The sequence below is a fragment of the Rhinoraja longicauda genome, chromosome 8 (assembly GCF_053455715.1).
Source record: "Rhinoraja longicauda isolate Sanriku21f chromosome 8, sRhiLon1.1, whole genome shotgun sequence".
Lineage (NCBI taxonomy): Eukaryota > Metazoa > Chordata > Chondrichthyes > Rajiformes > Arhynchobatidae > Rhinoraja > Rhinoraja longicauda.
Genome location: NC_135960.1, coordinates 54,422,427 through 54,434,508, shown reverse-complemented (window position 1 = coordinate 54,434,508; position 12,082 = coordinate 54,422,427). Strand labels below are relative to the sequence as shown.

Here is a 12,082-nt window from a genome sequence, read left to right as displayed (position 1 = left end):
CCAAACAGTTCATTTTGGTAAGCCTAAGGTTTGGCTGATGCCTCTAACAGTTTTATTCTTGTTTCTCAGTCTCATAATGGCTTATTTGACTTTAATCGGCACAACTTTGGTCCTCATGTTAATAAACAGCAATAAAAGTTCCCAAAAGTGATGGAAAGACTGGAGGAAAGACTGGGTGCTGAGAGCTCCCTTATACATGCATTAAGGGGGCAATGAAACATACCTGAGCAATTACAAACACCTGTGAAGCCATGTGTCCCAAACATTATGGTGCCCTGAAATGGGGGGACTATGTATAAATACCGCTGTTATTTTTACATGGTGAAACCAAAATGTTTTAAAATATCCTTTAATAAAATCTGACAATGTGCACTTTAACCACATGTGATTTTTTTCTATTACAAATCTCAAATTGTGAAGTACAGAGGCAAATAAATAAATGGGTCTTTGTCCCAAACATTATGGAGGGCAATGTATCTTTAATGAACTAAGGCTGAGCTAATGTAGACATTCCATACAAACCCCCTGCTTCCTTGTAGCATTTCTGCTTCTTGTGTGCTACTTCCTATCTCTCTCATGATTATATAGTTCTTTCTCATTGTATTACAACAGCAAACCTCGTCAAGACCTGAAAAACACAATTAGTATTGAAGTATTACCTTCAGATCCCATTATGAAGTGGTAGATATCAGGGCCAGTTGACATTCTTGGGCCTTGACAGCTTTTCTCTACTACACCTCGTGGTGTGACCATTTTTATATGCACAATCTGTTAACATACCATTTGTCAAATTATTTTCTTCGTTAAAACAATCCAAAATTAGTTATTGACCAATTACGCAAGGAATGATTTTCAATTTATTGACACTATATTAAAAAAATCTTCTAGTTAGTGTTGTGCTAATGGTGGGGTTTTTATTGTTTCTCCAACTGACTTGAAATCCCAGCAGAATCTTGGGAGGTTTAGATTTGTTTCAGCCAGTAGAGGCATGAATGGCCTTTGGCATCAACTAACTTGAACATGTACCCCCATTCCATTCTCAAAATCTACTGATATTTAATCTAACCAACAATGAAGGATTACTACACAGAGTTTGTATTAGTTCAAACCATCCGCCTACAATAATCAATGGTAAAACACAATGGGCAAACAAATGTAGATTTCACATAACACATCAAAAGAAAATGAAAACTTTAAAGTTCCAATTGATAATACAAAACACAACAATATATTATCAGACACTCACCAAATCTTCAATGTTACCATAGATATTCTTTTTCATCCCTGAAGCTCTTGTAGCTACCCAGCCTCCAAGGCTGCTGAACTCCATTGAATCTGGTTCATGTCCTGTACAGTAACCGTATTCACTAAGCTTCAAAAATAAAATAGGGAAAATAGTCACTCCAAAGACCTTCCACACAACAAAAAGATGAAATGAACATTTAAATTCATTGATTGGTTGATGTGTTTTACTACAAGCTCAGTAGTGAGCACTGTTCCTCTTAATTTTAATTATATAAAGGAATGAAAAGACCAGCAATAGAATAGTTGCATAAAAATGGTCAATTAAGATGACTGTATATAGATTTTCCCATCAGTTATTTCAACTGAAATTCAGTTTTCAAACCAAAAAAGGTGTTTAAAATTGTCTGTCTGTCTGTCTATATTATATCTCTATAAATGTAATAAATTGTTTGAATACTAAAAGTTAAAGCTCAAAAACAAAACAATTCCCACTACACAGTCATCATACAACCAGCAACTCTCTACTTAATGTCCAGAGAATGAGGCGGAAGTCCCAAACTCCCACACAGCTGACCACTGCTCTTGGAAAAAACACATTCCAGCACTGCACGACTGAATCCAGCTGGAGGACATCAACCTTTACAGATATGCCATTAAGCCCATTCATTTCAACTGGAAGGAATGGCTATGTACAATTCCTTCTGTGAAAAAGACATGGTGTTGATTTAAATATAATTTACGGTTATCTAGCATTTAACAAACAAACTTCCAGCTGGGTCAGACATAATTAGCCTTGTCCCCACTTTACATCCCACCAACCTCCACATTTAAAGAATCTCATAATTTCTGTCACTTTCAACAGGTTAATATAATCCTACCCTTTCAGAATTCATAAAGGACCAATCTCTCCATGATCATAATCTATCTTCACCAACCATAGACTATTGTCATGGCACTTTCACATGCAACCAGAGATGAGCCAACACCTGTCCGTATACCTCTTCCCTTCCTGCAATACGGGTACTAAACACTAATTTAAGGCATTGCATGTTTTCTTAAAATGCAATTTTCTTGACATTGGAGAAACGTAATAGAGAGAGGATGACTGCTTTTCAGAACATCTGTTCTGTCAGCATGGGAGACCCTGGCTTTTGGTTTCCTATAATTTTAATTCTCCATCCCACTCCCTCTGACCCATCGTCACCCTACATTGTTCCAGCAATGCCCAAATATTTGTCATCCATTACAGTCATTGAATTTAATAATTTCAGGCAACTACTCTCCTTTCCTCAGATGTGCCTGAATCTTTGCTCAGTGGATTTAATTTGCCTTTCCTATTTCTAACAACCAACTGCGATCTGCAGACATTCTCAGTTCTCTCCACCCCTTCTGTGCAACTTAAACATGCTTATTTGCTCATGTATCCAGTTCTGACAACCTGAACATCAATTGTGCTTCTGTCCCCATTGATGCTGTGGAGTGGTTCCAGCATTTTCTATTTCTGTAATTGTTTGTTTTCAAGAGTTTGCGTCATAATTTGTTTTTAAAAATTGTAAAATCCGAATTAAGTCATTTTTAAATATCTGTGAATGTTATGGACATTAAAATATTCATTGTGTTTGACAGCTGCTAAATCTGAGAAAAGGACTAAAACAACTCGAGGCCCTGTCCATTGAAGCTCCACGTCCAGGGATTTATCCATCATGATACAACCAGACAGTTAGAACTGTTTTGAATTGAAGATCGATAACAGGATTGAACCTAAATTGCAGGTCTTAAAAGTCTATTTTCATGCAATTTTGGTTCTACTTTGATAACGATATTCAATTAAGAGGAGCTCTACTTTGTCGGATTTGAATCCAGTTAAACCAAGCCACATGGAAAGCAACTTTTTTGAAATAGGATCAAATAAAATGTGTCAAAGAATGGTTTACTAACATTATAGCAGCATCACCAGATTCAACTTTAGCAGAGTACTGATCAATTAGCACTTGCTTTTCGGCAGGTTGATACGATCAATCTTTAGTCGTGTTTATACATGTGCTATGTGTAAAAACATATTTTTCCCAAAGCCCATGAAGTTTTGCAAAAGCCAAAAGAATATTTTCCAAGCAAATCCGAGTATATAATGAACAGACACTGAAGTTTTAAATAAATTATTATGCTTTGCTAAAGTCTAAAGAAATGATGCATCCTGGAACCATGCAGTAGGAAAAAAAACTAACCCTTTTGAAATACATCAATGTCTACATAAAATCCAGCACATGCATTGTGGCATTTCATTTAATTACTAATTTGTAGCTTTCAGAAGTCATTTTGTTATCCCATCTACTCAATAACAAGATTCAATCACCTTAAAAGAAAATAAACATTGGGCAGTATTGTTTAAAAGGCTGTAAAAAATCTTGTTTCATTACTTGCATTCAGAAAATATTTTTCAAAAAATATGATCATTTACAGCCCACTCAATACTTAGTAAAACTAATATATAAAACAGAATGTATTAACATTTGTGTGAATCAGCTATTCTTGGCCAATAAACAGCACATTTTATAATGTCATAACATCAAAAACAGGCTCTATGAAAATACACTCAAAAACCAAATGACAAGCAATATTTTATATAGTGTTCTTTTATTCAGCAAGATAAAAAGTTTCAACAGTACAATTAAGGCTCAACCAGGAAAATAAAACTGACTTACGACACTGCATAGGTTTTTATTAGAAAATTCAACTTTAGTTGTGATAAAAAGTTTTTATGGTCCGATGTTGGGAAGTTTAAAATTTGCAACTCAATTTAGGAGCAAACTTCAGAATCATTCTACTTCATCTACTATTTTAAATTAAAGTACCTTAATTCAATGTTTCCAAAACCACAAGAAACTGAAACACAGGTTTGCCAAGATATACAACAGAATGAGTTCTCAATGTTTCCATAGCACAATTTTAGTGTGATTTTATGATTAATAGCACCTACATGATGACATTCAATCCGTCCAGTGTACAAGAGACATTATTACGGGAATAACGTTTCGTGCAAGATAAAGCTATTACTGATGCTCCTTTCCCAAATATTGCAAAAAATAAACAAATGGTTGACACCTTATCACCCAACCATCACCTCACACCATTACAGAAAGCTCGCTGTAAAAGGTGGGAGTCGAAAGTTCAAGGGTACTTAAAATTTAGGGGAAAACAGGCAAAAATAGGATTTGCACTTTTAATAATGGGTGAGACTAGTACAGCAGGGAGTAATAATATTGCTTGGCCAATCAAGTTGTGAAATTAAACTCAGTTTGGATTGAGTCATGACTACAAATGGCAGAAAAATGTGCAGGCTTTATTTATATGCCATTAAGTAGTACAACAATTGGGAGATTAAAATCAGTCTGGACAAGTTATATTAATGTAAAAAGCAAATTACAAATTCATGGTATATGTAAAAGTTGTTTGCCAAATCATTATGTTGACAACTAACAATGGAAAACACCATTTTAGATTTCATTTTTTTACAACGAAAAAGAACCTTTCTCACTGTAACGGGGCGTTAGGAAAGAGTTATCATGATGGTATTTTAGACTCAGCTTGAAAGTAATATAATTGAATCCAAGACTAGGGTCTTAAATCTTAAAGAATTCAGTGAAAATTTGAGGAGAGAATAGGTTGTAGCTTATAAGGAAAGATATTGATGTATGATACTGGATAGGCAGATTCGGATTAATTTATCGTCAATGCAAAGAAATTCCTAGTTTGCACCAAGCCAAGAGTTAATATAGAGTTAGGAAGTTAAAAATCACATTTGGCTAATCTAGCAAATTTGAGAATCTAACTAGCACAAGGGGGTACAAGTGGATGTGATGTGTTTGAATTGCATAAATTGTTTGTCCCTTACTTAAAATGACATATTTGCATTGAGGGAATACAGTAAAGATTCACAGGACTAGTTCCAGGAATACCACAAGAAAATATTGAATAGAGTAGACCTGTATTCTCACTGGTTTAGAAGAATGAGAGGAAAGATAATTGAAACTTGCTGACAAGCTGAATGTAAAGGTACATTTTCTTTGGCCTAAGAGTTTTGAGCCAGGTGTTGCAGTTTCAGAATAAAGGGTAAGCCATTTAAGACTGTTAAGGTAAACTTACTTTATTTGGAATTCGCTACCTGGAGAGCAGTGAAGACACAGCCCACTGAATTAATTCAAAACAGATTAAAAGATCTCTGGGAATTTAGGCAATCAAGGTTTATGGGAAAGTGCAAGAAAATAACACTGAAGTATATCAGCTATGATCTTGATGAATAGTAGGATAAGGTTTGAGAAGGCCTAGACTTCCTCCTTATATGCTTATTTTACCAATTCAACCTTAATCTTCCACACACATCATGGCAGTTTCGAATTTAAGAATCAGACCCGAGCAAGATTTTTATTACCGGAATGTAAAGCGGCAGTTAATCTAGCATAGTTCTCTCTATTGTCTTTGTTTTAAAACAAACAACAATTCCAGATTAGTCTATGCTCTGGTTTGTTTGAAATGCTAATGTCATGGGATGATCCTGAAAATGACAATGAATGAGCATTTTCATTTTATTGTATTCTGCAATACCCCTGGCAATGCTTGAATACATAAAACAATGTGGTGCATCAAAGAAGTAGACAGTCAGACTTTGAAGTTTTGTTTTATTGAAAATAATAATGGATTTCATTTTTACAATTATAATTGAGGATATGTTATATTTGCTGTTTTGTTTTATTTAATTTCGTTTTAATTTGTATTCTGTTAATTGCAAAGCGTTTAAAAAGACTACTGCTTTAATTAACTGACAATTTTGTGTAAGTAGAGTTTAAGTTTTAGGATATGCCTGCAGTATTGAGAAATAGGCCTTTGGATTGTTGGGTAGAAGCCACGTAGGACAGTTTTCATGCTGACATTGTAAATACATGAAAGACACTCATTGCGTGGCACAGGGTTGATCACTGGTTTAGTGAACTGTGTCCTTCCAGAGTTCACTACGCTCGACCGTTCAACTGTGGCCACAACTCGAACAAGTAGTTTGTTGGATTGAAAGTCAATGTGTATTCTACTACAAAGACACTTGGTGGCAGTGTTCATCACAGTCTATCAGAAAAGGTCAAAATGCAAACAGAGACACAAGAGACTGTTGATGCAAGAATCTGCAGCAAACAAGCTTTCTGCTGGTGGAACTCAGTGGGTTGAGCAGCATCTGTGGGAGGAAGGAATGGTTGACATTTCAGGTCGAAACCCTGCACCATTCCAACCCATTAAGTTCCACCAGCAGATCTTGCATCTGAAAGGTCCTGATTTAAAAACATCACCTATCCATGTGCCTGATTCGATGAGCACTTTGTCTTTTTCTCCCCTCCAGCAGATTACTTGCTGAACAATAAGCAAATCTTTGTGCACAAGATTTTTAAGCTAAAAATTCAAATGCAATTCAGTTTTACTCAAAATTGCTCTCCTGCATGCTGAACAAAAAAAAATACAATACCCACCTGCTGTGAGCATGGCTACATTTGGCTTGTTTGATAAGGTCCAAATATAAATAGATTTATATTCTTACCTGTCTTTCAAGATCTTGCCCAATAATGCCAGCCTCCGCATGACATGTTAGGTTCTTTTCATCAATCCACATTATTCGATTCTGTTATTTGGTGAAAAAAGTTAATTAAATCAATTTCAGCCTTTTGCAACTTTTAAACTTTGCATTAATGTGCCACAGTTTTATTTTATTTCAGCAACATGCAACAAAAAAATTCCTACTGACCTGCAGAAAAATAATCGCACAGCATATTGCCATATTCCAAAGTTAAAATTATTCATCAGTAAGCCTCGTGTAGGAATAAAACTGCAGATGCTGGTTTAAATCGGAGGTAGACACAAAATGCTGGAGTAATTCAGCGGGTCAGGCAGCATCTCAGGAGAGAAGGAATGGGTGACCTTTCAGGTCAAGACCCTTCTTCAGACTGATCTGAAGAGGGGTCTCAACTCGAAAAGTCACCCATTCCTTCTCTCCTGAGATGCTGCCTGACCCGCTGAGTTACTCCAGCATTTGGCATCAATAAGCCTCGGTCCGCCAGGAGGATTACCAAGATTATTGATCTTTGTGTAGGTAACTTGTGCCACTGAAGAGTTTGCTAACTATTTAATTTAATGAATTCCATTAAATTCTGGAAGCATACCAATGGTAAATACTATTTTGTAAATAGTATAAAACAAGCGTTTTATTTTTTCCGATGGGGATCGACCCGAAACGTCACCTATCTATATTCTCCTAAGATGTTGTCTGACCCACTGAGTTACTCCAGCACTTTGTATCTTTCTTTATTTTCTTCATCTGGCTTCTACTTCCACAAGGGGGCAGCAGTGAGATCAAAGAACTGCTCAACAACTCAGAGGTAGGGAGAAGCACATAACTGATTGATATCTATGCCTAAAATCAGATATCATATCATATCATATCATATATATACAGCCGGAAACAGGCCTTTTCGGCCCACCAAGTCCGTGCCGCCCAGTGCATTAACACTATCCTACACCCACTAGGGACAATTTTTTCATTTACCCAACCAATTAACCTACATACCTGTACGTCTTTGGAGTGTGGGAGGAAACCGAAGATCTCGGAGAAAACCCACGCAGGTCACGGGGAGAACGTACAAACTCCTTACAGTGCAGCACCCGTAGTCAGGATCTACCCATACTAACATTTCAAAGCACAGCACTTCCTTTTTGGCCAGGACTAAGCTGCTTCCAGATTTTTCCAGTGAAGGTACAACTGCAGACCTTGAAAAGAGTACCTTTAGTTCAAACATGATTATAAAAATTGTTGAGAGCAAAGGTAATAACAAGTGGATTCATGCCAAACGGCACTTAATATCTGAACAGCAAAACTAGATTACCATTGGTAGATCTTCATTGTAACGCCAACAAGCACCGCCAAAGTGACGTACTAAAATAAGTTTCTTCAAGACATGGTATGGTATTGTGCAGTAACAGATGCTTCTATGTCTTCCCAATCCCATGTAGTTTACCAAGTATGCCTTACTAAAATGCCCAGTATTTTTCTCTACATTTTCTTGTTTTGATAGTTCGGAGCTGGGATCGGGGAAGGGAAGTTCTGTAGGGAGGGAGCTATAAATCCACTATTTATTGCATTCTGGCCTTCAGGAAAAGTTGCCACTCTTTGGCAGGATAATCCTGCCATGACCATCGAAGAATGACAAACTTGAATTATTGATTATTTGTTCAGATCATATGCCCAATAACTATTATTGTGCATTAATCAAAAGTATAAGCTAACTGCCTAAATTCCCAATTGGGCACATGTGGCTCCTGTATTCGTTGATGTTGACAGAGCACACAAAGGAAAGAGATGGGAGATGAAAAAGGATGAAATAATGGATCATTCCACTATTATATTTTGAAATACATAAAATTGAGACTGAAAAGGAACATTGCTCTGCTTAAACTTTTGTAATACTTATAAGATTATTGGAAATGATGGAAAAACAGTTATGACTACATAAACAAGATCAGGTTAAAAACTTATCCTTCTGATAAGTAACTAATGAGGATTTATGAATGCTAAAACTTCACTGAACAGTCACAGGGAGCGGACTAGAAACTGCTGGTAACCTTAAAGTGCATGCCATTCTGTAAATCATTCAATAATTGTGGCTGAGATACCCAGCGAATATAGAATTTCCCAAAATTGTTGAACAATTTGCACTATTGCATTCAGCTTTGCAAAAGTGAATGGCAGGGCTCTGGGGAGTGTTGGAGAGCAAAGTGATCTAAGAGTGCAGATACACAGTTCCTTGAAAATGGCATCAAAGGTAAATAGGGTAGTTAAGGCAGCTTTCATCAGTCTGAAGAAGGGTCTTGACCCGAAACGTCACCCATTCCTTCTCTCCCGAGATGCTGCCTGACCTGCTGAGTTACTCCAGCATTTTGTGAATAAATCGATTTGTACCAGCATCTGCAGTTATTTTCTTATATTTCATCAGTCAAAGATGGCCTTCATTGTCAAGACAACTGATGTACAGGATTAACAGCTACACAAGACATTGGTGCGGCTATGTTTAGAGTACTCTGTTCGGTTTTGCTCACCATGTTCTAGGAAAAATATTGTTAAGCTGGAACTCGTGCAGAGAAGATGTACAAAGATGTTGCTTGGACTCGAAGGCCTGATCTATAGGGAGGTTGAATGGGCTAGGATTTTATTCCTTGAAGCGCAAGAGGATGAGGGGTGATCTTAAGAGGTGCATAAGATCATGAGCGGAATAGAGGGTAAATGCAGTCTTTTACCTAGAGTAAGGGAATCAAGAACCAGCGGACATAGTTTAAGGTGAGGGGCGAAAGGGAAGAGGGGACATATGGAATGAGCTGCCAGAGGAGGTAGTTGAGGCAGGTACTATAACATTTAAAAAAACATTTGGACAGGTGCATGGATAGGATACGGTTAGAAGAATATGGGCCAAACATGGACAAGTGTAGATGGCGCACGTTAGTTGGTGTGGGCAAGTTGGGCCGAAACATCAGATTCCATGCTGTGTAATTCTATGACTCTAAAATATCAATGGAAATTGACTTGTCATTGAGCGGACAAAAAGTCTGGAAATAAGCAAATATTAATTTACTCTAACTTTATATTGGAAAACAATTGAATAACTTTTGTGGAGATTGAAGTTTTTGGATTTTAATTTCAAATCTCACACATTAGCTATTGTATTTGCACTTGCAGATATATTTAAAGTTGCTTAGTTAACTTTGAAACCTGTTCACCAAACCATATCACTTCCTTGATTCTCCCCCCCCCCCCCCCCGGGACAATTTATTGGCTGGAATGCAAACGTGACAAGGGACGAATTTTGTAAGCAAGTCAAAGAATGTCAGAAACACATGTTCAACCATCATCTATATATTAAAACTCTCGTTTGTTATCTTGTTTGTGACTGAACTTCAGCCAAAACGGTACACGATAGCGCGACAATTTTAGGCCCACCTTACTCACCATTGTCACTTTAATGATAATGCAAGTAGTTTTATTGAAATCGGTGTTATATTTTTAAAGTTATTCACATTTTAAAGTTTAAAAGGAGGGGAGGGGGAGAGGAGGAGGGAGGGGGGAAGGGGGGAGTGGGGGAGAAGGGAGAGGGGGGTTGAGGAGAGAGGGGAGGGGGGAGGACAGGGTGCTGCACCAATGCAGGAAATGTTTGGGCCCAACGGGTCCACTTGGTCCAGTAACCTATATAATCTCTCAATCTAGTCAAGGAGGCTTTATCGTCGTAGATGAAGAACAACAAATTATTTGGACTGCTTTTGAATTCCATACAGTTGGTAAAATATTCAGTGATATTAGCTTAAAACGTGCATGAGAGTTTACAAAAGTCCAAGTCCCAATATCAGCAATGAGGCTAGCATAATGAAATAACTTTGGATTTACAGCATCTTATTCATGATCAATATGCCCACCGCAGGTATAACCTGTTCATTGATTTGTCGCCAAAGACTTGAAAAATAAACAATTCAATATCTCTTGTTTCATCGAATAAACCTCAGTGCTTACATTTTTTCAGCATCTAAATCAAATTCTTGAACAAAATCTGTTCAAATACAATATGCTTGAATTTATGGGATGGATCCTGTAAGTAAGGGATTGCACACAAATCAACTATTTGAACTATATGCCCGTAAATAAGGTCAATAAACGTTACTATAAACAATTTTATGCCAACTGTTGGTGAGGATGCACGGAAAACCAACAAAAACTGATGATTTTAGGAGGTATATATTTTAAGAATAGAGTCATCCTTAAAGCTACTAAAATAAAACCAACAAATTAATCCCAGAAGTGCATTGAAGAACTCCCAACAACTCCCAAAAGCTATTATGGAGGTCAAGGTTATTATAAATCTGTAATACCTGCAATTACCAAATTGAACACAAGATAGGATCTCAGCTGTATGTTGAAGGTACAAACTTCCTCAAGGATGCTTTATTTAAAATAAGCATGGAGTGTTGGAGTTAGAAAGGTTTAAATTAAATTTCTTCATTTTTATTACCATCAGGAGTCTTTGCCCGAAAACTTTATTACTTACCATCTGTGAAGTATCCAATGAAACTATAGTTCGTTTTTCATCTGTGGGACACTCCAGAGCATCAGAAACACTTGTCCCTCCTGCAAGTAAAGGAAATTAAATGACTTATTTTATAGTGGTTTTACTTTTTCTTTGCTTTACAAACACTTAACATTGATGGTCTCCAGACAACTCAGCGCAGATGTGCTCAGCAGGACACGGGCTGCCATTTACACATTGATAATATTAGGGAAGTGTTGACAGAACTACAAGTTTGAATTACTCCTGATATACGCAGAGTATTGGTGCTATTCAACATTTAATAAAATACACTACTGAAAAAACAGATGTCCTGCAATGTATGCAAATAACACTATATTCAAGTGGCATCAAACCATCTATAACACTTAATTCCCAGGCTAATATTTCAACTAAATAAATTCAAACTACTTGACCACACAGAACTAGTTTCTCCAAGACATTTCAGACCCTCACAGCAATAAGTATTATGAAAGCGAGAGGGTGCATCAGACACTTATCTGCTTTCCCAGAGGCGAAATTATCCTGAACTGACAGAAGGCCTCAATAGCAAAATGGAACTCAACTCATTTTAAAGGGGGATTGTTTTCGGTCTTCTCCACAGAAATGTACAAGCTACTGATCAACATACAAAACATCTATTTACCAGTCTGAAAAGCTGGTTAATGCTATGCCCTATTAAAAAGTATAATTCTGGCTCT

At 36.9% G+C, this 12,082-nt stretch overlaps 1 protein-coding gene across 1 annotated transcript in view; it reads right to left on the bottom strand.

Moving 5' to 3' along the window:
• The window catches only part of agps (alkylglycerone phosphate synthase), a 95,103-nt gene that overhangs the window by 37,456 nt on the left and 45,565 nt on the right, over positions 1–12,082 (bottom strand). Inside the window, exons 7-10 of the mRNA XM_078403997.1 lie at positions 11,364–11,443; positions 6,824–6,904; positions 1,247–1,372; positions 660–768 (exon numbers count right to left, since the gene is read on the bottom strand). Coding sequence (XP_078260123.1) covers positions 660–768; positions 1,247–1,372; positions 6,824–6,904; positions 11,364–11,443 — 396 coding nt within the window. The remainder of the gene's footprint in view (positions 1–659; positions 769–1,246; positions 1,373–6,823; positions 6,905–11,363; positions 11,444–12,082) is intronic.